The sequence below is a fragment of the Mustela erminea genome, chromosome 19 (assembly GCF_009829155.1).
Source record: "Mustela erminea isolate mMusErm1 chromosome 19, mMusErm1.Pri, whole genome shotgun sequence".
Taxonomy (NCBI): Eukaryota; Metazoa; Chordata; class Mammalia; order Carnivora; family Mustelidae; genus Mustela; species Mustela erminea.
This window is the reverse complement of record NC_045632.1, coordinates 5,101,180-5,127,838: the sequence shown is the minus strand read 5'-3', so window position 1 is coordinate 5,127,838 and position 26,659 is coordinate 5,101,180. Positions and strand designations below refer to the sequence as shown.

General features: G+C 41.6%; 1 protein-coding gene across 1 annotated transcript in view; it reads left to right on the top strand.

The window, feature by feature from the left end:
- Positions 1-281: 281 nt before the first annotated feature.
- LOC116580038 (orphan sodium- and chloride-dependent neurotransmitter transporter NTT5-like) overlaps positions 282-26,659 on the top strand; it is a 37,095-nt gene continuing 10,717 nt past the window's right edge. Inside the window, 9 exon segments of the mRNA XM_032326070.1 lie at positions 282-289; positions 16,401-16,476; positions 18,139-18,644; positions 19,047-19,204; positions 19,399-19,525; positions 19,681-19,743; positions 19,746-19,879; positions 20,326-20,436; positions 20,602-20,840. Of these exon segments, the coding sequence (XP_032181961.1) occupies positions 16,472-16,476; positions 18,139-18,644; positions 19,047-19,204; positions 19,399-19,525; positions 19,681-19,743; positions 19,746-19,879; positions 20,326-20,436; positions 20,602-20,840 (1,343 nt within the window). The 5' untranslated portion in view covers positions 282-289; positions 16,401-16,471.

Sequence of the window (26,659 nt, the reverse complement as noted above, 5' to 3'; positions counted from 1 at the left end):
GCTAAAAGCCTGACCTCAGAAGCACGCTTAGGTGGAAGGGTGTTGGGCTCAAGGTCTAAACAGGTAACTGTCGGAGGTGGGCTGGCCAGGCCGCTCACACCGGAAACTGAGTGGGTAAAGCGCGCATGCGCAGTGTCGAAGGTTGTGCTGGAGCAGAGGGGCAGAATCCCCGGCTTGATCAGTAGAGGGCGCGCCCAGGACTGTGGCGCATGCGCAGAGGAAAGGCGGGAAAGGTTACACGTGAGGCCGAGCGAGTTGTGAACTGACTTGACGAGGCTTGAAGGGTTCGGTAAGTTTCTTAGTTGAGGCTTCTTCACGTTCATTTTTATCCTAACTGAACACACATAAGAGCACGGGGCCTCCAGGCTGGGAAGAGGGGGACAGCCCAGGGAGGCCTGGAAATTCATAGGTACGGGGTGTGCTGGGCGTTGCTCCCGAGCTGGGGTTCCTGGACGTCCTGGGATCTGCCGAGCCGAGGGCTCCAAGAGGGCCGAGAGGCCTCCCCCCTACCCCCGCTTTTTTTCTCCCCCAGGACCCAGCGTACATGTTTCGGCCCCACCACTGTCTGAATCTTCCTTGGGGTCTTGGCTGTGGGTTTCCACCCTTGAGGAGGCCCAGCTGGTCAGCGTCCCGGCAGTGGAAACCCGGGCGGAAGCCATCTTCCCTCGGCCTATTAGGCACAATTCTCCCCTGATCCTTGAACCTGACCCCGGCTCCCTCATTTCCTTCCTGAAGTTGTAGTTCCAGGGAAGGAGGTATACCGAGGGCCCCCTTCCCAGAGGGCATGGGCCTGAGGGAGTGGTTGCTGGAAATGGTGATGCAGGGTCACGCGTGGGGCTCACCAGCGCCACTCAGCCCGGATGGAGGGTCTGCTCAGTCCATGGGGCTGAGTAGGGGGCACAGCGGGAGGCGGGGGGGTCAGTTCGCGGTGTCTCTGTTTGCCAAAACTCACTGCTTTCACGGAAGGGTCCGGTTTATTACTCATTTGCCAGAAAACTTGTTTGAAGGAAGACCCTTCCAGAGTGTGTTCTAGAAAGGTGGCTGTAGTTTTTCATGGATGAGATTTTCCTTCCTCCCCTGCAGCTGGACGAAGGAAGAGTGGTATTGGGTGTCAACATGGGATGAGGAGCGTCAAGTGCTCCTTGTTATTTCTTTTCTTTTCTTTTTTTTTAAAATTTATTTATGATAGAGAGCGAGAGCGGGAACACAAGCAGGGGGAGCTGGAGAGGGGGAAGCAGGCTCCCCACTGGGCAGGGAGCCCGATGCGGGGCTCGATCCCAGGACCCCGAGACCACGACCTGAGCCGAAAGCAGACACTGAACAACTGAGCCACCCAGACGCCCCTGCTCCTTGTTATTTCTGAGGTATGTTACATATCAGCTGCGGCCCGAGTATCGTAGCAGTGGGCGTTTGGGCTTAGGTGGGCTGCCAACTCTTACAGAAACGTCTCCAGCCTCCTCCACTGGGTTGACTTTTTTTTTTTTTTAAGATTTTATTTATTTATTTGACAGACAGAGATCACAAGTAGGCAGAGAGGCAGGGAGAGAGGGGGAAGCAGGCTCTCTGTTGAGCAGAGAACCTGATGCGGGGCTTGATCCTAGGACCCTGAGATCATGACCTGAGGCGAAGGCAGAGGATTAACCCACTGAGCCACCCAGGTGCCCCTACTTCATGTATTTTGAGATTTGTTATGTTTGTATACATTTGTAAATATTGACTTCATGATGAATGGACCTTTTGTTTTTTATCATTAGTGAATATCCTTCTCTATATCTGGTAATACTTATCTCAAAGCCCATTTTATATTACATTAATAAGGCCACTACAGCCTTCTTATGCTTAATTTGCAAGATAAATCTTTTCCTATTAAGTTAATTTCATTTATCTGTGTAAAATTAAGGTGCATCTCTCCAGAGGCTTATAATTGGGTCTCTCTTATTCATCCTGACAATCTTTGCCTTTTAACTGGAATGCTTAAATTGAAAACATTTCATGTAATTATTGTTATGATTGGATTTGTGTCTCCAGTTTTTGTTTTGTTTTCTGCTAATTTTTTTGGTTCCAGTTCGCTCATCTTTTTTTTGGATAGCTTGAGTAATTTTTAGTATCCATTTTAATTTATTGTCTTGGTAGCTATAACTCTTTTCAAGATTTAGCAGTTTTTCTAAGGATTACAATTTATATTATTAACTTTTTAAAAAAGATTTTATTTATACATTTGATAGATAGAGATCACAAGTAGGCAGAGAGGCAAAGAGAGAGGAGGAAGCAGGCTCCCTGCTGAGCAGAGAACCCGATGCGGAACTCGATTCCAGGACCCTGGGATCATGACCTGAGCTGAAGGCAGAGGCTTTAACCAATGAGCCACCCAGGTGCCCCCATGTTATTAACTTTTAATAGTTTATTTAGTATTAATATTTCATCAGTTCACATACAAATGTAGACATTTTACAACCAAGTAAGTCCAGTATTTATACCACCTGCTACTTTTAATATGTCTTACCTCTAAAGTTTAGTATAAAACCTACAACTTATAACTTTTGTTTTAATATTCATGTTTTAGAGAAATTAAGACAATAGTTTTTTTTACAATATAGTTTTTTATATTTACCCACATATATACCATTTCCAACTCTTTGTTCCTAAAGATCCAAGTTTCCCTCTGATGTCATTTCCCTCAGTCTCAAGAACTTCTTTCTTCATTTTTTTGTAAGGTAGGTCTGTTGGTGATGAATTCTCTTCATTTTTCTTTATTGGCTTAAGTTTTTATTTCATCCTGTTTTCTTTTTTTTTTCTTTCTTTCTTTTTTTTTCTTTTAAAAGGTTTTATTATTTATTTGACAGACAGAGATCACAAGCAGGCAGAGAGGCAGGCAGAGAGAGAGAGGAGGAAGCAGGCTCCCCGCTGAGCAGAGAGCCTGATGCGGGGCTCGATCCCAGGACCCTGAGATCATGACCTGAACTGCAGGCAGAGGCTTTAAACCACTGAGCCATCCAGGCGCCCCTTCATCCTGTTTTCTTGAAGGATATTTTTGTTGATTATAGAATTTCTGCTTTCTTTGCTTTAAAGAAGTTATTCATCTCTCTTTTGGCCTTTGTAATTTCTTTTCTTTTTTTTTTTAAGATTTTATTTATTTTTTGACAGAGAGAGAGATCAGAGGTAGGCAGAGAGGCAGGCAGAGAAGAGGGAGAAGCAGGCTCCCTTTTGAGCAGAGAGCTCGATTCGATTGGGGGCTTGATGCTTCAGGGCTTGATGCAGGGCTCCATCCCAGGACCCTGGGGTCATGACCTGAGCCAGAGACAGAGGCTTTAACCCACTGAGCCACCCAGGTGCCCTTATAATTTCTTTTCTTTTAATTAATTATTTTTATTAACATATAATGTATTATTTGCCCAGGGGCACAGGTCTGTGAATCATCAGGCTTATACACTTCACAGCATTCACCATATCACATACCCTCCCCAAAGTTCATTGGTCTTTGTAATTTCTGTTGACAAGTATGCAGTATTTGATCTTGTTCCCCAGTATGTAATCTGTTCTTTTTCTATTCTGCTCTCAAGATTTTTCTCTTTATCTTTGCCAGTTCTTTCATTGATACCTTTTTTCTGTTCTAGGAGCCGATCAATGATCTTACATCATATTTAGTTGTTAAATCTCCTTAGTCTCTTCTGCTCTGTGAGTTTTTTAGAGTTTCCTTGTTTTCCTAGACTTTCACCAAAGTTTTGATGGGCACTGATCAGATAATTGGCAGAGTCCCTCAATTTGGGTTTGTCTGATGTTTTGTCATAATTAGACTGGAGTTAAGGGTATTGGAAAAATACCACCAAAGTGAAGTAAGTGCCCTTCTTATCACATCACATTAGACTGTGATTCTCTCTCTTCCTCTGCCCCCTCTCCTATCCTCTCTCTCCCAAATAAATAAATATTTATTATTTTTATATTTATTTGTTTGGGGGAGAGAGAGCACGAACAAGTCGGGGGGGGCAGAGGGAGAGGGACAAGGAGACTCTGCACTGAGTGGAGAGCCTATTGTGGGACTCAATCCCCTGACCTGAGCTGATATCAAGAGTTGGATGCTTAACCAACCAAGCAACCCAGGCACCCCACTAAATAGATCTTCAAAAATAAAAAAAAATTTTATTTATTCATTTGAGAGAGAGAGCCAGCAAGCGCAGGAGTGGGGGCAGGAGGAGAGGCTGAGGGAGAGGGAGATGCAGGCTCCACACTGAGTAGAGAGCCCTGACTCGGGGCTCTATCCTAGGACCCTGAGATCACTACCCAAGCTGAAGGCAGACACTTAACTGAGCCACTCAGGGGCCCTGAAAATAAATAAATAAACCATTAAAAAAAGACTCATGATATCCACACGACATCACTGGTGATCTTAACACTGATCAGTTAGGGAGTGTTTTCCTTGTTTCCCTACTGTATGCTTTGCAGGAAGTTTCCCCCTTTTTATATATATATCACAGGTTTTCCAGCTTTACAGTATAATGATTACAACTGATGTTTAATGCAACTGTTTGGACTGAGTCAAGGGAAGAGACTGGAAACAGGGAGGTCCAGTTACTTACTATGGCTTTTGTAGTAGTTCAGGTGAGAGATGATAGTCATCTGAACTTACAGTGGCAATGGCAGTGATGCATGGAACTGGCAATGGAAGGATGCATTCAAGCATTTCTGGGCAAATGGGTTGCTTATGGTAGCCTTAAAAGAAACAGGGCACGTGAAAGCCATAGTGAAATACTACTTTACACCCATGATGATGACTCTAATAAAAAATTCAGATAGTAAGTGTTACTGAGGATATGGAGAAATTAGAATACTCATATACTACTGGTGAGGTTAGAAATGGTGCACTTTGAAAAACAGCTTAGCAGTTCCTCAAAAAATTAAACTTAAAACATTTTTTTAAAGATTTTATTTATTTGACAGAAATCACGAGTAGGCAGAGAGGCAGGCAGAGAGAGAGGGGGAGGCAGGTTCCCTGCTCAGCAGAGAGCCAGATATAGGGCTCTATCCCAGGACCCTGAGATCATGACCTGAGCTGAAGGCAGAGGCTTTAACCCACTGAGCCACCCAGGCGCCCTTTAAAATTTTTTTTAAAGATTTTATTTAAATTTTATTTATTTATGGCAGCCTTAAAAGAAACAGGGCACGTTATTTGACAGAGATCACATGTAGGCAGAGAGAGGGAGGGAAGCAGGCTCCCTGCTGAGCAGAGAGCCTGATGCGGGGCTTGATTCCAGGACCCTGAGATCATGACCTGAGCCAAAGGCAGAGGCTTAACACACTATGCCACCCAGGCACCCCAAATTAAACATTTTTATCATTTGACACTGCAATTCCATTTCTAGGTATATACCCAATAGAAATGAAAACATACATACAGAAAAACATACATGAATGTTCATAATAACATTATTCATTATAGTCAAACAGTGGAAACCACCTAACAGTCCACCGACTGATGATGAATGGATGAACAACATTTGGCTTAGTGGAATATTATTTGGACACAAAAAGGGATGAACTATTGATACACCCTATAGTATCAATGAATTTTGAAAATATGCTAAGTGAAAAAAGCTAATCACAAAAGACCACATATTACATGATTCCATTTGTATGAAATGTACAGAATAGGCATATCTGTAGAGGCAGAAAGTAGATTAGTAGTTGTGGTTGCTTAGTGCTTGAGGGTAAGCAGAGGGCCTGGAACTAATAAGCCATGATGAGCAGATGGTGCAGAATTTCTTTTTTGGGGTGATAAAGATGTTCTGAAATTGTGATGGTGGTTGACCAACTCTGTGAATATAATAAAGGCCCTTGGATTGTACAGTTGAAATAGGTAGATTGAGTATATGATCTGTATCTCAGTAAGATTATTACCAAAAAATCAGGGAACATATGACAGGGGAGCTACACTAGTTCAAACTGCACTTTTTCAAATTGAAGTACTGGTGGGACATCCAGGTACAGATGTTGTGCAGCTGAGAAGTGAGTTGGGACTAGACATATGGCACTATAAATCATTAACAGAAAGTATTCATTCAACAGAAAGCAAGATAATCTATTCATTTGGTCCAATTTACTAAACGTGGTAGCTCAGTGGAAGGTTTCAAGCAGGCACTTTTAATATTTAATCACACTGAGTTTGCAGTGTAACTGAGGACTGATCCCTTCTCTGGCATTTAAGACAATAGTAATAGTATGTTATTGGTGCTAGCTGATGTCCCTCCTAAATTTCAGTTGAATTTCAGTTTAACTGACTTCAATAGGAATTGTTGTCACCTCCTAAAATAAAAACCTTTACAATAAGTGGCTATGCCAATATCCCTTGAGTAGTTTGCAGAGTATTTGGGGATGATGAAAGTTGAAATTTAAGGTTATATTAATTTAAAATAAATTATTTTGGTATAATTTACAACCTAAGTGTATTTAGAATTAGTTGATCTCCTCACTGAAGATAATGAGTCAAGCCATAAAACCTAACTGGCTATACAGTTCATCACAGTTATTTTGTAACACCCTCTGTCTACACTTGCCACCTCCCTATCAATCCCCAGATTACTTTGGGGTAAACAGAAATTCCACAGTAAGGAAAATAACTGTCAAAAGGGAGAAAAGAATTAATGATTCCAGTAACTTTTAATGATCATGTATCCCTTGTTTACTGTTAATAAATGCTTAGTTTTAAAATCCCCCAAATGAGATACTTCTTAAATTACAGAAGATGTTGGGCTCTGTTTGCTCTTTTAATTCATCAGAATTTATGTATTTATTTTATTTTATTTTATATTTTATTTTATTTTATTTTTAAAGATTTTATTTATTTACTTGACAGAGAGAGATCGCAAGTAGGCAGAGAGGCAGGCAGAGAGAGGAGGAAGCAGGCTCCCTGCGGAGCAGAGAGCCAGATGCGGGACTCGATCCCAGGACCCTGAGATCATGACCTGAGCCGAAGGCAGGGGCTTAACCCACTGAGCCACCCAGGCACCCAGAATATATGTATTTTTAAAGTAGGCTCCGCACCCAGCACAGAGCCCAAAACAGGGCTCGAACTCATGACTGTGAGATCAGGATGTGAACTGAGATCAAGAGTAGGACACTCAACTGACTTAGCCACCCAGGCGGCCTTTATCAAAATCGTTTCTTGTAGGGAGTGTCAAAAAAGTAATTAATAGGGACGCCTGGGTGGCTCAGTTGGTTGGACGACTGCCTTCGGCTCAGGTCATGATCCCGGAGTCCCGGGATCGAGTCCCATATCGGGCTCCCAGCTCCATGGGGAGTCTGCTTCTCCCTCTGACCTTCTCCTCGCTCATGCTCTCTCTCACTGTCTTTCTCTCAAATAAATAAATAAAATCTTAAAAAAAAGGTAATTAATATGGAATACTGTGAGATAGCTAGTAAATCTTTAATAATTGACCCAAGGTTTTATTTGGTAGGTTTAATACCTGACCTTATGGCTCTGAAATCCCAAGTTCGAACTTGATTATATGCCTTAATGAATAGGCATTGACTAATGGCAATGACCAGTAGGCAATGACTATGACCAATAGTATGTACCATTTAATTTTTATTAATAAAACAAAACCAAACTCAGAGTTTGGTTTGTTCTTGTATCTAGTCTGACCATATATGGGGGAAAGGATTCTTTTTATTTTTTATGTTTTTTTATTCGACAAACAGAGATCACAAGTAGGCAGAGAGGCAGGCAGAGAGAGAGGGGAAAGGATTCTTTATAAGAGAACTTACATGAGAACTATCAGTACATCAGTTCCATCAAAAGCTGTTGGCTGGAATATCTAAAATTAGGTAAATGAAATTGTAAAAAAGCAAATTAGGGGTACCTGTGTGGCTTAGTTGTTAAGAGTCTGTCTTCGGCTCAGGTCATGATCCTAGGGTCCTGGGATGGAGCCCTGTGTTGGGCTTCCTGCTTGGCGGGTGGCTTGCTTCTCCCTCTCCTACTCCCCCTGCTTGTGTTCCCTCTCTCACTGTCTCTCTCCCTGTCAAATAAATAACATCTTTAAAAAAGATCAAATTAAATATTAGAAACTATAGAACTCTCGCCCTCAAAAATCAGGGTCCTTTTTAAATAATTTTCAACATAGCTCATTCAAAACCAAAATCAGTCATATTGTACCACCCCCAGAGGAAGAAGCTTAGGGAACTCATGGGTAATTTTCACAGTTTCACTATAAAGTTCAAGATCAAAAGGATGGCTGGTTATCTTCTTTTTTTTTTTTTTTAAGATTTTATTTATTTATTTGACAGACAGAGATCACAAGTAGGCAGAGAGGCAGGCAGAGAGAAAGAGGAGGAAGCAGACTCCCTGCCGAGTAGAGAGCAGGATGTGGGGCTCGATCCCAGGACCCTGGGACCATGACCTGAGCCAAAGACAGAGGCTTTAACCTACTGAGCCACCCAGGTGCCCCTGGTTATATTCTTTTTAAACTGGATATAAGACACACACATGATAGTTGCTTTGGCTGTTAGTCTTCCAGCTAATTCCATGATTCAAGAGATTTCTTCATCCTGGGGCTCTATCAGGTCAGCGTTTCTATTTTTCCCAGTGGATGAATCTTTCCCAAACTCCAGTGGGCCAGTTGATGAACTGAGCTGGAGTGCTGGCGTCGATGCAGGGCCTGAGCAACTCCCTCACATCCGCCGTGGTTGTGGTGGAAGCTGTAGCTGGTTTGAGTAGGGTTTTAAAAATACTATATTTGTTGCTAGAAAGTTTAGTAGACATTCCCTAAATGATTTCTATTAGTATTTTCCTGTGCTTATCACCAGGCCATTTATGTCCTAATTATTATTTTGCTTGATATCTTAGTTGACTTTTGATTTTTTTTTATGAAGAGTGCATGTACATTAAGATCCAAATGTTTCTTTCTTTTTGTCTTTGGATAAGACAGATTAGTTCTACTTTGCTTCTGGTCTAAAATTGGTGTGGCATTACATTTCTTTTTGTATTGCTATTGATCATCTGATTTTTGGTGTAGAATTAGCTCTTCATAGATCTCAAGCTTGAAGACTTGCTAACTAGGTTTATATTACTGTTGAGTAATTTAGGTGCCTGATGGAGAGGAGGGGGGAGTGGGACCATGACTAGACTTAACTCTTCATCTCTATAATGTTTCCCAATTTTTTTCCTTTTAACTAAAAATACTGTGCCAGAGATTGGTTTCTTTACCTAATTTTTTCTTCGTCTCTGAACACTGTGGTTCAAATTAATGTGGTTCAAATTAATCTCCTAATGCTGTAGCAGCACAGTTTGTCTCAGGGAGAGACTTACTGTCTCTTTCACTTTTTCTTTGCAGTGGCTCACGTATCTTTGCACCCTCTAGGAAACAGCTTCTGGAAGCTGTTGGCTACCTGGAGCAGAAAGGCTCTGTTTTATTTCTCCCACAAGCTGCCTGGAAAATTATAACTTACTTCTTAAAACATTGAGCAACTTCAGGAAGGATAGATGTGAATTAATTCCTTAGTGACTACAGTTTGGTTCTATCTATTGCATATGTAGCAGAATTTTCTCCATTTTTGACATGAAGATGGAAACTGTTTTTAGAAATGATGCAGATATCCCCATTTTTAAAAAAGATTTTATTTATTTGAGAGAAAGAGAGCATGAGCAGGGGGAGGGGCAGAGGCAGAAGCAGATCCCTGCCTGACTCTGGGCTCCATCCCAGGATCCTAGGATTATGACCTGAGGTGAAGGCAGACGCCTAACTGACTCAGCCACCCAGGCACCCCCAATATTTTGAAATCATTTACTTGTTTTTTGGGGGGGGTAATGGGGAGATGGTGGGTAAGTGTGGACATTGGTGTTCATGTAACCAGGTCTCCTAGAAGGCACTTCATTTTGATGGTAAATGGTAGGATTGGCAGGGAGCTTGCCAGTATTTTTTTTTTTTTCCGTATGTAAGACTTTATTTTTTAAGGGCAGTATTAGTTTCACAGCAAAACTGAGAGGCAGGCACAGAAAGTTCTGAAACACTCCCTGTGCCTACACATGGAGGTTTCTCCCCCATTAGGAACCTCCCCCCGTCAGAGTGGTACTTTTGTTACAGTTGATGGAGCTACATTGGCACATTATAATCACTCAAAGTCCATCATTTACATTAGAGTTCATGCTTGTGTTGTTCATTCTGTGTTCAGACAAATGCACAGTGACATGTATCTACTTTAATAGTATCATACAGAGCTTTTCACTGCCTTAACAATCCTCTGGGCTCCACCTGTTCATCCCTCCCTCAGAAACCCCCAGAAATTACTAAACTTTTTACTGTCTCTGTATTTTTTCATTTTCCAGAATGTCATATAGTTGGAACCACACAATATTTAGCATTTATGGGTTGGGCTTATTTCACTTAGTAAGATACATTTAAGGTTCCTCTACTTATCTTTAAGGCTTGATAGCTCTCTGTAGTGCGGAATATTATTCCACTTGGTTGTACCACAGTATATTTATCCAACATGATGAAGGACATCTTGGTTGCTTCCAGGTTTTGGCAATTATGTATAAAGCTTCTATATATTCATGTGCAGGCTTTTGAGTGGGCATTAGTTTTAGCTTTCTAGGATAAATACCAAGGAGCACAATTTCTGGACCATATGGTAAGAATATGTTTAGTTTTGTAAGAGACTGCCAGACTGTCTTCCAGAGTAGCTATACCATTTTGCATTTCCACCAGCAATGAATGAGAGTTCCTTTTGCTTCACATCTTTGTCAGTGTTTTGTGTTATTAGTGTTTTGGGTTTGGTAATTCTAATAGGTGTATAGTGCTATCTCGTTTGAGTTTGCATATTTCCCTGACATATGTTGTGTGGAGCATCTTTTCATACTGCTATCTGAATATCTTCTTTGGTGAGGTATCTATTAAGACCTTTGGCCCATTTTTAATCAGGTTGTTTTCTTACTGCTGAGCTTTAAGAGTTCTTTACACATTTTGGATAACACTCCTTTATCAGATGTATCTTTTCCAAATATTTTCTTAGTATGGGACTTATCTTCTCATTCTTTTGATAGAATTTTTCACAGAGCAGGATTTTAGTTTCAAGAAGTTTGCTTTCCGTATCAAGACATATCAGTTCTTTTGATTTCTCTACACAGATGATCATAACATCTGTGAATAAAGACAGTTTCACTTTTTCTTTCCAAATATATATGCCTTTTATTTCATTTTCTTGTTTTACTGCATTAGCTAGGACTTGCAGAATCATGTTGAAAAGGAGTGGTGAGAGCAGACATCCGTGGCTTCTTCCTGCTCTTAGTGGGAAAGTTCCTAGTTTCTCACCATTAAGAATGACATTAGAGGGGTGGGTGGGTGGCTCGGTGGGTTAAGCCTCTGCCTTCAGCTCAGGTCATGATCTCAGGGTCCTGGGATTGAGTCCCCGCATCGGGCTCTCTGCTCACTGCTTAGCGGGAAGTCTGCTTTTCTCCCTCTTCTCTCCCTCTGCCCCGCCTCTCCTACCCCTGCACTTGCACAGGTTTGCTCTTGCCTCCTCTTTCAAAATAAATAAATAAATAAATAAAATCTTTAAAAAAAGGATTGACGTTAGCTGTAGGTTTTTTGTAGGTATTCTTTACCAGGTTGAGGGAGTTGCCTCTCTATTCTTGGTTTACTGATAGTTTTTATCGTGTTAGATTTTGTCAAATTTTTTTTTTTTTTGCATCTTTGATACAACTGTGATTTTTCATTTTTACCTTGTTGTTCTGATGGAATACATTAATTGATTTTTGAATGTTGAACCAGGCTTTCATATTTGGGATAAATCCCACTGATCTTGGTCATGTTGTGTAATACTTTTTATATATTGTTGGATTGGATTTGTTAATATTTTGTTGAGGATTTTTGCTTTCTGTGTTCATGAGAGGTAATTGATCAGTAGTTTCCTTTTCCTGTAATGTCTTTATCTGGTTTTGGTATTGGGGTAACTCTTGTCTCATAGAATAAAGTAGGAAGTGTTCCTCTGCTTCTATCCTCTGCAAGAGATTATAGAGAATTGGGGTAATTTTTTCCTTAAATAGGAAAAGCCTGGTGCTTTCTGTTTTGGGAGATCATTAATTATTATTTTTTTAGAAGGTTATTAATTATTTTTTTTCAATTTCTTTAATAGAGACAGACCTATTCATAATTCTTCTTGTGTGAGTTTCAGAAGATTTTATCTTTCAAGGAATTGCTCCATTTCATCTAAATTATCAAATTTATGGACATAGAGTTGTTCATAGTATTTTTTCATTATCTTTTCTTATTTATTTGTTTATAAAAAATTTTATTTATTTAATTGACAGAGCAAGAACAAGCAGAGAGAGTGGCATGCAGAGGGAGAGAGAGAAGCAGGCTTCGCTCGATTCCAGGACCCTGGAATCATGACCTGAACCAAAGGCAGACGCTTAAACCACTGAGCCAACAGCACCCCTTTATTATCCTTTCAGTGTCCATTATGGAGACTTTGTGAGGATCTATAGTGATGTCCCCTCTTTCATTCTGATATTGATAATTTGTGTCCTTTTTCTTTTTTCTCAGCCTGAGTGTAGGCTTACCAATTCTATTGATCTTTTCAAAGAAACAGCTTTTGATTTTAATGATTTTTCTTTATTGACTCTCGGTCTTCACTTTTTGCTCTAATTCTTGTTGTTTTTTTCTTCTGGGTTTAGTTTTCCATTTTTCAAGTTTCCTAAAATAGTAACTTAGATTATTGATTTTAGAGCTTTTTAAAAAAATTATATATATATATATATATATATATATATATATATATATATATATATATTCAGTGCCATAAATTTCCTTTTAGGCCCTGCTGTGTTGCATCCCACAAATTTTGGTAAATCTTGTTTCATTTTCACTTAGTTAAAAATATTTACAGATTTCTCTTGAGATTTCTTCTTTGAGCCATGTATTATTTAGAAGTGAGTTTTTGGTTTTTTTGTTTTCTTGTTTCTTTTTTTTTTTTTAAGATTTATTTAATTATTTGACAGACAGAAATCACAAGGAGGCAGAGAGGCAGGCAGAGAGAGAGGAGGAAGCAGGCTCCCTGCTGAGCAGAGAGCCCGATGATGCGGGGGTCTATCCCAGGACCCTGGGATCACGACCCGAGCTGAAGGCAGAGGCTTTAACACACTGAGCCACCCAGGCGCCCCTGTTTTCTTTTTATTTTTTTTTTAAAGATTTTAAAATATTTGACAGAGAGACAGTGAGAGGGAACAGAAACAGGGGGGAGCAGCAGAGGGAGAAGTAGGCTCCCCACTGAGCAGGGAGCCCAGTGCAGGCTCAATCTGAGTAACCTGGGATCATGACCTGAGCTGAAGGCAGACGTTAACGACGGAGCCACCCAAGCGCCCCTAGAAGTGAGTTGTTTAATCTGCATATATTTTGGGATTTTCCAGTTATCTTTCCGTTAGATTTCTAGTTTAATTCAATTGTGGACTGGCTCAGACTTTGTACGACTTTTTGTTTTTTGAGTTTGTTAAGGTGTTTTATGGCCCAGCATGCAGTCTTGGGAAAGATGTGTGTTCTGCTGTTACTGGATGAAAGTCTGCAGATGTCAGTTATATTCAGTTGATTGATGGTGTTGTTGAATTCCACTCCATCCTTAGTGATTTTCTGCCTGGTGATGTTCAGCCTTTGTTGTCTTTGCTTTTTAATTTTGAAAGTTTCTGTTGAGATACCTCAAACTCAATATTTTCCTCAGTGATTCTTTCCATGTCCAGTCTACTAGTAAGCCCATCAAATGTATCCTTCGTTTTTGTTACAGTTTTTTTTTTTTAATATCTTTTAGGGCTTTTTCTTTTTCCTCAGGATTTCCATCTCTGTTTGCATTGCCCATCTGTTCTTGCATGCTGTCTCCTTTATCTGTTAGAGCCCTTAGCACATTAATCCTAGTTCTTTCAAATTTCCAGTCTGATATTTCCAGCATTCGTGCCATGTCTGGTTCTTATGCTCACTCTGTCCCTTCAAATTACATTTTTTTCCCTTTTGGTTTGTCTTGTAAGTTTTTCTTGAGAGCTGGACATGATGTATTGGGTAAGGGAACTGCTGTAAATAGGCCTTTAGTAAAGTGGTGGTAATAAGGAGGGCAAGTGTTCCATAGTACATCTCAGTCTTGTTAGGAACAGAGTGCCCTGGAGTGTTTCAGTACGGTTCCTGGAAGCATGAGGGGATTTTTATCTGATCATTCTGTGAAAAACTGGTCACTCTCCTGGAGGTAACAAAAATGTGCTCCATCCTCATGACTGGGTCTCCCTGAAGTTTTTAACTCTCAGATTGTCCACACTGAGCCTCCAGCAATTTGTTAGTTACAACTGACCTTTTCCTTCTCTGGCACTGGTTCCATGGTGGTTTTTCCTCCTGAGTATGTCTGTTCTGGAGTCTTTGGATTTGCCATCTGTCAATCTTGAGGGCAGTGGTTTGCCCCTACCTCCTTTAGGGATCCAAGAAGAGTTGTTGATTTTTTAGTCTGTTCAGCTTTTTACTTATTAGGATGGAGTGGTGACTTCCAAGCTCCTAGCATGTGAACTGGAAACTGGAAGTCCAACCCAGCTGTTTTTCAAGTTCCAGTATTAACTTCTTATTTTCACATAGGTTCAGACTTACAATTGTAATTTTAATCTTGGCAGTTCTTCCATCTCTCCTTTTCTTCACGACTTTGTCATTCTTAATGAATACAAGTTTAATGAATACAAGTTATTTTATAGAATGTCCCTCAATTTGTGTTGTCTCATGATTAGATTCTGGTTGTACATTTTTTGCAGGAATGTTACTGAAATGATGTTGTTCTTTTCTGTGCATGTATCAGTAGACTTTCATTTCTTGGCTTAGGTAGTGTCTAATACGATAAAGGTTCTGTTTTTCTGTTTTTTTTGGAGGGGGGAGGAGAATACGTTAATTAATACTGGGCAATTATTTATCCCCACCAACCTTCCTTGTGTTAGCAACCATTGATGATTCTTGCTTGAATTAGTTACCACTCTCAATGGTTTCCAAATGACGACTTTCTAATTCCATCATCATTCCTCATATATTTATTAGCTTGTATTTTGCTGTGAAGCAGAAATTTTCCTTTTGCTTATTTATATCAGTATGGATTTATGGATTCCTATTTTATTCTGTAGATTCTCATCTGTTTCTGTTTTTATGTATGTATGTATGTATGTATGTTATTTATGTAGAGAGAGTGGGCACATGAGTGAGTGGAAGGATGGACAGAAGGAGAGGGACAGAAAATCTCAAGCAGACTCCACACTGAGTGTGGCAGAGCCCGATACCAGGCTTAATCCCCGCTCCTCCCCCCGACCCTGAGATCATGACCTGAGATGAAGTCAAGAGCCAGTTGTTTAACTGAATGATCCACCCAGGTGCCCCATATTGTTATTTATTTTGATGCTTTAATTGTCCCATATATGGGTGAAAGGAGCTCCTTCAATTCAACTTCTGTGCCTAATATTATTTTTTTGTTTTTAATTTTTACTTATCAATACATATTTTTCTTGATTTTTTGAAGTAATACTTCTTTCAGACAATTGAATAAAATAAAATCAGAGAGAAAGATATAAAAATACCTGTATCCTATTGTCTATGTATTGACATATTGTCTTTCAGCCTTTGCTTTCATTACACTTTTCTTTAAACAAATATCTATATTTTTAAGTTTTTATTTAAATTCTAGTTAGTTAACATAGAGTGTAATATTAGTTTCAGTAGTAGAATTTAGTGATTCATCACTTACATACAACACCCAGTGCTCATCATAGCAGGTGCCTTAGTACCCTTCACCCATTTAGCCCATCCCCCAGCCACCTACCTCCAGCATCACTCAGTTTGTTCTCTATAGATAAGAGGCTCTTTTATGGTTTGCCTCTATTTTCCCCCCTATGTTCATCTGTTTTATTTCATAAAGTCCAGATATGAGTGAAACTGTTTTTTCATATGAGTGAAATTATGTGGTATTTGTCTTTTCTGGCTGACTTCACTTAGCATAATAAACTTTGGCTCCATCCACGTCATTGCAAGTGGCAGGATTTCATTCTTTTTGATGGCTGAGCAATATATATACACACAACAGAATATTACTCATTGCATTTTTAAATGTAGTAGAGATAGAACTAAAGACAGAGATTTGCATCTCAGTTTTTTTTAAACTTGTCATTTAATTAGAAGCATTTCTTGAGCTACTAAGAACTCTTTCAAAACAGTATGTCTCATAACTGATTGTCTCTGTGACCCAGATGCACCAGTGCTGCCCTGATTCCTGCCTGTTGCCTCTGCTTTTGGATGGCATGCTCCTTCACTGTCTGGAAGGAAACTCCAGTTCCCTCTCTCTTCCCCTCTTCCACATCCTGTTTGTTTGTTTGTTCTTCTTTTTCAGCACATTCCTTGTCCATTCTCTTGTAGAGCATTTGGGGAGCCAGCAAAAGGTCAAAGTGGCAGAAGCACAGAGAGCAGAGAGGAGAGTGGCCCCAGATATGAGGTAGAGCGCTGTCTTCTTGCTAGGGATAGAGCAGTTGGTGGTGGGGTGGAGGGCAGAGATAGACAATGACTAGATGAGAAATCAGTAAATAATCACACCAGGAGGTGGAAAATGAAAGGGAGTAGATAAAGATTTATTTATTTGAGAGAGAGAGCACAAGTAGGGGAAGGGGCAGAGGGAGAAGGAGAGAGAGAAGCAGATTTGCCGTTGAGCATGGAGCCCAGTGTGGGGCTGGATTCCAGGGCCCGAAGATCATGACCTGGGCTGAAGTCAGAAGCTTAACCAACTTAGCCACCAAGATGCCCTGCTAGCTGCTATTATAGATAGGCAGGCAGGGAAGACATCTTTGGGGAGATGATATTTGAGCAAAGACCAGGTCCTTTATAGATGAGAAAATTCAGAGAGGTGAAGCAACCTTCCTAAGGTTATAAGAAAGATGTAGTATTAAATTTCTTTCTTTCTTTTTTTAAAAGATTTTATTTTTTTTAAGTAACATCCACACCCAGTGCTCAAACTTAACGACCGACCCCAAGATCAAGAGTCACGTGCTCTTCTGACTGAGCCAGCTGGGGGACCCTGTTTCTTATTTCTTTTCTTTCTATCCTATCCTTTCCTTTCCTTCTCTTTTCTTTTCTTTCCTTTCCTTTTCTTATTTGACAGAGAGAGACACAGCGAGAGAGGGAACACAAGCAGGGGGACTGGGAGAGGGAGAATCAGTTTCCTGCTGAGCAGGGAGCCCAGTGCAGGCTCAATCAGAGGACCCTGGGATCCTGACCTGAGCAGAAGGCAGACACTTAAGGACAGACCCACCCAGGCACCCCTCTTTCTTTATTTTTTTAAGTTTTTTTACTAATGTAATCTTTTTTTTAAAAGATTTTATTTATTTATTTGAGAGAGAGACAGTGAGAGAGAGCTTGAGCGAGGAGAAGGTCAGAGAGCGAAGCAGACTCCCCATGGAGCCGGGAGCCCGATGTGGGTCTCTATCCCGAGACTCTGGGATCATGACCCAAGCCGAAGGCAGTCGTCCAACCAACTGAGCCACTCAGACGTCCCTACTAATGTAATCTTTACATCCAGCATAGGGCTTGAACTCACAACCCCTAGATTAAGAGTCACACGTTCTTCTGACTGAGCAAGCTAGAGGCCCTTAACTTTGTTTCTTGATTCAAAAGCCCACTATAAAGGGTACTTCCCTCTGTAGGGAGTATACCTCAGTGTTTCCGGAAGTGCTTTGAGTGCAATTCCCAGTTGTTAGCTTGGCTATCTCAACCCTTATCCCTTGCACCAAAACATTTCTAAGGGGTGAAACTTATAAAGATTTTATTTATTTATTTATTTGTCAGAGAAATTGAGAGAGAGAGAGAGAACAGGCAGGCAGAGTGGCAGGCAAAACCAAAGAGAGAAGCAGGCTCCCTGCCAAGCAAGGAGCCCAATGCTGGACCTGATCCCAGGACATTGGGATCATGACCCAAGCCAAATGCAGCTGCTTAACCGACTGAGCCACGCAGGTGTCCCAAAGAGGTGAAACTTATGTAAGAGATTGTGTGCTTGAATTTCAGTGGTGGTAGGAGCAGAAAGGTTTGCTTTAAGGATGTGCTGAGGATTGTTTTGGAAGTTATTTCTTAACTCTGAAATCTAAATCTAGGTTTTGGTGTTTTTAAGGTCTACTCTAGAAGGTGAGTACTCCTTTGAAAAAGCTGGAGCTGCTCTAGAGAGTCTGCCTGAAATGAAGACAGAGGCTCAGGCTTCAAAATCTTTGCTGACAAACGTCTTATTTGCTGAGACAGAGCTTTCTGAGGCTTTCCTTGGAAGCCAGACTTGGGAAGACAGGAGCACAGCTAACTGGCCTCCGATGGTCTGGGTTTCAAAATCCCAGGATTTGGAGGCCCGGATCGCAAAGGCTCTGGCCTGGGAGATTCAGGCTGGTGAGGCCCAGCACAGAGCCAACCAATGCAAGCCAGTCAATGGACTGGAGGTGGAAGCTACCCAGGCCCTGAACCAGAAACCCTTACCTGAGGTGCAAGTTGCAGAGGAGGAAAAGCGTGAGGTCCTCTTTACCTGTCCTTGCTAGTCTAGTAAGGTTGAGTACACCCTGACTGAGATGGGCTACTCCATGAAGATAAGCAGTCACTGGTGTTTTTTCCTCCTGTGGCTTCACAATGGAGGTTGTAAGTCTAGGGACCAGGAATCATGGATCCACAGGGAGCTTTAAACTCCAAGGACTCTGGGATTTGTAGAGGCTGGAAGCTTGGCACTATGAGAATAGGAGCCAGGTGCCTGAACACCTAAGATCATGAGAGCGAGAGAGGCGCAGGTTATCAGAATATGAGGATGGTGGGGTTGGAGACCTTGGTCAGGGAGACTGGGGTGGAAACTAGGCATCTGGGTCTTCCAGGAACTGGAAGATGACACAAGGAACACCTGGGGCTATGAGGGATGTGGAAACAGTTGAGCCCTGATGCGACCCTGAGGGAGGTCACTGGTGGGGAACGTGTTTTCCCAGACCCCAAAGAAGTCCAGGCACTGATGAGCCGGGTGGTTCTCAGAGCCCCTCCTGACCCCCAGCACAGGCAGTTGTCTCATCATCTACATCCTCATGCTGTTCTTGGTCGGGGTTCCTCTTCTATTCCTGGAGATGGCAGCTGGTCAGAGGACACATTGGGGCAGCATTGGTGTTTGGAAGGTCATCAGCCCCTGGATTGGTGGTGTGGGGTACAGCAGCTTCATGGTAAGGAGTCCTGGGCTGCCCAGGCCTACCCTTTATGCCCCGCTCCCACCCCAGCAGTTCCTTGTTCTGGGAGGGGTCCCATGACTTCACTTCCATGGGTTGAGTCCCTTCAAGTCTCCAGTCCTCTGTCAGATCCCTCCCTTTTGCCTCTCCTAATCCTTCCCCCTGCCAGCCATCTCCTTCTTGGCTCCCACGTGTGCTTCATCACCGGCTTGTACTTGAATGTGGTTAATGCCTGGACCCTCTTCTACTTGGGTCAGTCCTTCTACTCTCCAGTTCCATGGGAAAAATGTCCCTTATTGGGGAACTCCAGTGACTTTGGTGAGGAGGAAGCGAAAGAGGAGGAGAAGGGGAAACAGCTGGAGGGGAATTTGGAAGAGGAGAAAGGAGTGAAGAGGGTTAGAGAAGAGGAAAATAGTAGAAAAAGAAGAAATGGGAGGGGTAAGGAATAGTGGGAAGTGGGAGAAGGGCTAAAGAGGGGAGGGGTCGCCCTGTCTAGCAGGGCGAATGTGTTTGGACATCACCCTCCTTGTACTTCTGGTCCGGCTGATCTTGAAGGCCTCAGACAGAATTGAGGATGGTGGGTCACCAGTCTTCAGTCTGAACCTGCCCTTATTGGTGTCCTGGTGTCTTGTTGGTGCTTTCATGATTAATGGGCTCAAGTCCACAGGGAGGGTAAGCCGTCGTTGACATTCTTGGATGCCTTCGACCTCCTCCAGCGTTGTTCTCACTGATCTCCCAATGTCTCATTCCTTCTGGTCTTCAGCTCCCACTAGCCCTTGACCATTGCTGAAAATTTTCTTTTAACTCTTCATTTCTGACTCACCCTAAAAAAGGATTTATTTATTTTAGAGAGAAAGAGAGAGAACACATGAGTGAGGGGAGGGGCAGGGGGAAAGAGAGAGAATCCTTAGACTCCCCACTGAGGGTCGAACCAGATATGGGGCTTGATCCCAGCTCCCTGAGATCATGGCCTAAGCTGAAACCAAGAATCATACGCTTAACCACTTAACTGAGCCAGCCAGGTGCCCCCGATTCAGGTGTACCAATGGGGTCTACCAACTGTCAGTTGGTAGACCCCATTGGTACATGGTTGCTGATATGCCCCATTCTCAGTTCAGGTAATGTGTGTCCTAGTGCCAGCCCCCTATTTCATCATCCTCTGTTTCCTCTTCTGGAGTCTACTGCTGGAAGGGGAAGCTTTTGGCTTTCAGCATTTGTTGCTTGCCAAGGTAACGTAAGTCTCCCTCATTCCCCTACCAGGCCTTAGGAGATACCTACTGTCTATTGTTAGGGCATCTTTTCCCCATGACTTACTTGTGTCCTTCCCCCCATTCATGTTAAGATTCTCCTCTCCTTCTTTGATATTTCTCCTTATATTGTCTTCTCCTTTTTAGATCTCAGCTATGTACAACATGAGTGTGTGGTATCAAGCAGGAAATCAAGTCTTGTTTGCCTTGGGTCTAGGCTTTGGTCCTGTTGTCTCCTTATCTTTGCATGTGCACCCATCCACCAGCTGTCTCAGTGATGCGTTTCTTGAGGCTCTGGTCAACCTGTTCTCCATGCTGCTGGTCACTTCTGCCTTCTGTATCCTGGGCTACTGGGCTACAGTCATCATGCACCACTGCAATGAGAAGTAAGGGTAGCCCCTTAGGGAGGGTCCCAGCCCCAGGGAACTACAAAACCCAGACTCTAACTTTCAAGGTGTTGCAAGACTCCTATTCACACTTAACAACCCCAGATGCACTTGCAAGCCTCTACTCTCCCCTGGAGCAAAGAACAGAAACAGTAGAACAGTAGAATCCCTCTCACATATTTTCTTGCTCTGGGCCCTTTCTGGCCCTAGAAATCTTTAAACCTGGAGATTGCTACTATCCACTTGAGATTGCCAACCACAGAGATAGGTTAAAAGTGGCAAACATTTGGGGTGCCTGGGTGGCTCAGTGGGTTAAGCCTCTGCCTTCACCTCAGGTCAAGATCTCAGGGTCCTAGGATTGAGCCCCACATTGGGCTCTCTGCTCATTGGGGGGCCTGCTTCCCCCTCTCTCTCCGCCTGCCTCTCTGTCTACTTGTGACCTCGCTTTCTGTCAAATAAATAAATAAAATCTTTAAAAAAATAAAGTGGCAATCATTCAAGATCTGGAGAACTTTCCATTTCCTGAATGCCCTCACTTGTAACTTTCATCTCCTAAATTTAGAGATTTCTGTCAATCTATCATACTTAAATCCCAAAGAGACTCTCAGAACTAGAATCTTTATGGTCCGCTTACCCCTGTTTTTCATTCTTTAGGCATTAATTTCAAAAACACCTATTGGACATTTAGAAAGTATTCTTTGTGTACCACAGAGATGTGGACACGTGAATCAGACCATAGTTCTTGTCTTCATTGAGTTTTCAGTTTTTGAGGGAGGAGGCAGGGGAATTACATAATTAGATAGTTGTAAACTCATGGTAACTAATAGCAGGGATGTTGAGGAAGACTGAAGACAGAGCCAGTAATTCTAATGGGGCCAATCAGAGACTCCCAGAGGTGGCACACCTCAGCTGAAATTTTCCTGGTAATCCTAACCTGTGTAGATAACCACCATTTTCTTCTAGAATAAACCTGGGCATATACATGTGCATATGTGTGAGAGTTCTTTTAGGGTGTATACTCAGGAATGGGATTGCAGGGTAGAGGGTACACACCTTCAGTTTTACCATATACTGTCTCATTACCAAAGTGGTTTATGATGTGTGAGAATTCCATGTATTCTACTTTCTGCACATTTGATTAGACTTGGTCAGACTTTTTGCCAGTCTGGTGGAAGTATAATGGCACTTTGTAATGTTCAAAAACATTTTATTAGGACATATTACATACATACAGAAACACACAAAAAACAAAAAGTGCAGCATAAATAACTATAAAATAAATACCCTCCATGTTACGGACTAGAATGACCCTAGACACTCGCTATGTATCTGATTATAACCTCTTTCCTCCCAACTACTATCATGGCTTTTATGATAATTAGTTCTTTGTTTTTCTGTATCTTTTATTATCTATGTATGTGTATCTAAGAAATATAGTTTTAAATTTTTTTTTGCTGCTGAAAGTCTCTTTATTTCCACTGCAGGCCCACCTCCAGGGCTCCAGGCCCCAAGCTCAGCAGCAGAGAGTTTATAAATAAATAAGTTACAAAAGCAGGTGGGGAGCAGCCCAGACAGCCCTCCCAGGGGCTCGGAGCTCAGTGCTCGGTGAGTGAGAGCTGCAGGATCCTCTCTAAGCCCTCTAGTTTTAAATTTTTTTTAAAAAAAGATTTTATTTATTTATTTGAGAGTGAGACAGAGATAGCTATAGAGAGCACGAGTCAGGGAAGAGAGGGAGAAGCAGGCTCCCCATTGCAAAGAGCCCATTGTGGAACTCGATGCCAGCACCCTGGGATCATGACCTGAGCTGAAGCCATTAGCTTAACTGACTGAGCCACCCAGCTGCCCCTCTGAGCAATATAGTTTAATTTGTACTTCCGTGGGGCTTGAACTCATGACCCTGAGATTGAGCATTGCAGGCACTACTGACTGAGCCAGCCAGGTGCCCCTACAATATAGCTTTGTTTTTAAAGTAACTTTTTTCTTTTTTTAAAGTTTTATTTATTTAAATAATCTCTACACCCAATGTGGGGCTCAAACTCAAGACCCTGAGATCAAGAGTTACATGTTCTTCTGAGTCAGCCAGGTGCCCCTGTAAAATAATATAGTTTATGTAGTTTCATTTTTTCATTTATATACATTCTCTTGGTATTCTTTTGTGTTTTTCTTCTTTTATTCAACATATGTTTGTAAAATTCATGTTGTGTGTAGCTCTAGTCTGCCTTTAATGCTGTAGAATGTTTAGTTTATTAACATGTCACTATTTATTTATCCATTCTACTGTGGAACATTTGGAGTCTTACTAGTTTTTGGCTATTAGAACAGTTCCCTCTAAACATTTGTTTTTAAAGATTTTATTTATTTATTTATTTGACAGACAGAGATCACAAGTAGGCAGAGAGCGAGAGGGAAGCAGGCTCCCCGCTGAGCAGAGAGCCCGACTCGGGGCTTGATCCCAGAGCCCTGAGATCATGACCTGAGCCAAAGGCAGAGGCTTAACCCACTGAGCCACCCAGGCGCCTCTGCTCTAAACATTCTTACACATGTTGCTCATTTCCTCCGTGTGTGCACGTTTGTCTAGGGTATACATCAGTGGGTGAGACTGTTGATGCAGTTAGTTATTAATGTGTAACAGAGCATTCCAGAAGTAACTGGCTGAGCCCAAGAACAATTTCTAATTTCTTATGATTTTGTCGATTGGCTGGAAAATTCTTCTGTTGGGCTTGCACAAGTTACCTCACAGTTCTGCATTTAGCCGGGCCCAGCTGGGACTGCACTGCTTTGTTACCTGCGGGTGTAGGCTGGCGCACTCTAGTGCTCAGTCAGCTGGTGGGTCTGCAAGGGCTGCTCTCTTCCAGGAGACCTCTCCATGCTGTTAGCTTGGGCTTCCTCACTTATGATTCACGAACACAGATGGAATCTGTAAAGCATTGAAACCTAAGCATGGGAATGCTCCTGGTGTTGCTACTGCCACAGTGCTTTATCAGAGGAAGTCCCAAAGCCACCTCAGGTTCGCAGGGTGGAAAAATAGACTTTACCGCTTGATGGGAGGAGATGCAAGATACAATAGCTGTGTTTCTACCACATGTATCTGTAGCTTCATTAGATCCTGCCAAGTTACTTTCCATAGTATTTTTAGGATTGTAGTGATTTCTTTTTCCTCTCTTTCTGTCGCTGTTTCTGTCTCTCTCTCTCACACACACATGCATAATCTCCACGGTAGAATGCACAGCAAATAGTTAAAGATTTCTTAGCTCATACCATTGCAAAAACAAACATACTAATCCCAGGGTTCAGTATTTGTTGACACCTTTTGTCTTTGTCCTGAATTTTATAATCAAAATACTGTATTCAAAAATCACTTGGGTTAATTCTTTTTCCTACATTCAGTATGATTGTTACTCACGTGAAATACAGTTATGTTCATTTATTTCTGTTTGTATGGAATTTTAATATCTCTCCACACTTTTATTTTAGTGTTAAACATTAACATGGTTTCAAAAGACAAAATTATATAAAAGGATACTCAGAGAAGTATCAGTCCTCCACCATCACTTCAGCCCAGTTCCTGTCCATCCTCTGTAGGTAACCAATCTCATTCTTTTTTGGTTTATCCTTCTTGTGTTTGTAGAAATAAGGAGAAAGATGTATATTTTCTTATTTAGCCTTCTTTCTTACACAGTAGGTAGCCTTTTCCTTTTTCATTTACTAATATATTCTGGGAATCACTCTTCCATATTCATTCCTTTCTTAGATGTTCTGCCTTAGGCCTGGTGGTAGTGCCTGCCATTCTCTGTATCTGTGGTTCCTTGGTGTTTTACAGTTCTCATCCCCCTGAGTAACTATTCTGTTTTATGAATAGTTCATAATTGGGTGCCGGGCACCTGGGTGGATCAGTTGGCTAAGAGTCCAGTTCTTGATCTTGGTTCAGGTCGTGATCTCAGGGTTGTGAGTTCAAGCCCTGCACTGGGCTCCCTGTGGGACATGGAGCCTACTTAAAAAAAAAAAAAAAATTGGATGGGGCACCTGGGTGGCTCAGTGGGTTAAAGCCTCTGCCTTTAGGTCAGGTCATGATCTCAGGGTCCTGGGATTGAGCCCTACATCGGGCTCTCTGCTCAGCAGAGAGCCTGTTCCCCGCCCCAACCCCAGCCTGCCTCTCTGCCTACTTGTGATCTCTGTCTGTAAAATATATAAATTAAAAAAAAATTGGATGGGGCGCCTGGGTGGCTCAGTGGGTTAAAGCCTCTGCTTTCGGCTTGGGTCATGGTCCTAGGGTCCTGGGATCTAGCCCCGCATCAGGCTCTCTGCTCAGTGGGGAGTCTGCTTCCCCCCACTTCTCTGCTTGCCTCTCTGCCTACTTGTAATCTCCATCTGTCAAATAAATAAATAAAATCTTAAAAAAAATTGGATGCCTTAAAAATTCAAACCATTTTCTCTTTGAAAAGACATACTCATTAAAATAATGAAAATGCATGTCCCAAAATTGGAGAAATGTATATATCTGTACATTTATATTCAGAATATGTAAAGAACTCCTAAAACTCACTAAGAAAACAACCCAACAAAAGTGAACACTTAACTTTCTACAGTTTACTTAGAATTATTATTTTACACTCTAAGTGGAATATAAAACCTTTCCACCCTACATGGCCCTTTGTCCTCCAACCCTTTGTGATATAGTTGCCATATGTACTACGTTAACTTATATTGAAGACCCCATCAAACAACGTTAAAACTTTTGCTTCCGATTAACGTCTGTTTACTTTCAACTGACACATATTCTAAAACTTAAGAGGAGGAAAATTTCCATTATTTTTAACCTAGAAACCTAACATTTTTGTTGGTCTTTCGTTTCTGAAGTTTGGGAATTTTCCCTCCTGTATAATTTTTATTCCACCTGAAACCTTCAACTTTTTTTTTATATTGGCAGGTTATGTTGGCAGTGAATGTTTGGAGTTCCCTTCATCTGAAAATTCCTTAATTTACGTTCATTCTTTTTTTAATTAATTAATTAATTAATTAATTAATTTTTTAAAAAGATTTTTTATTCATTTATTTGACAGAAAGAGATGACGAGCAGGCAGAGAGGCAGGCAGAGAGAGAGGAGGAAGCAGGCTCCCCGCCGAGCAGAGAGCCCGATGCGGGGCTCGATCCCAGGACCCTAAGATCTTGACCTGAGCTGAAGGCAGCGGCTTAACCCACTGAGCCACCCAGGCGCCCCTTTTTTTTTAAATTTAAATTCAGTTAGCCAACATAGTACATCATTCATTTCAGATGTTGAGTTCAGTAATTCATCAGTTGCATGTAATACCGGTGCTCATCATATGACCTGCTCTCTCTAATTTACCTGCATTCTTGAAGGATATTTCCTTTGGATGAAGAATTGTAGGTTGACAGTCCATTTCCTTCAGCACTTAAGAAATGTACTGTTTCTTGCTGGACTCCTTTTTTAAAATGATTTTATTTATTTCTTTGTCAGAGCATGAGCTATAAGCAGAGGGAGAGGGAGAAGCATCTGAATCTTTGTGTGTGCCAAGAGTTTTTTTTTTTTTTTTAATTGTATCTGGCACATTGTAGATGTGGTGTGGGGACTCTGGATTTTGTAATGTTTCTTAAATGTGTATTGGTTTTGTTGTAATTGTTTTACTAAGCAGGCAGTTAACTTGACTAAACTCTAAGCGGAAACTTTCTTTCCTGTCGTATGTACCAACTGAAATTTTATTTCAGCATTTTTATCTTCTATTGGACAGCTTGGAGTTATTTAGAGGTCAGCTGGAGATTAGGGCAAAGCTTATACAGAGAATTTGGGGCTCCCTTTCTGG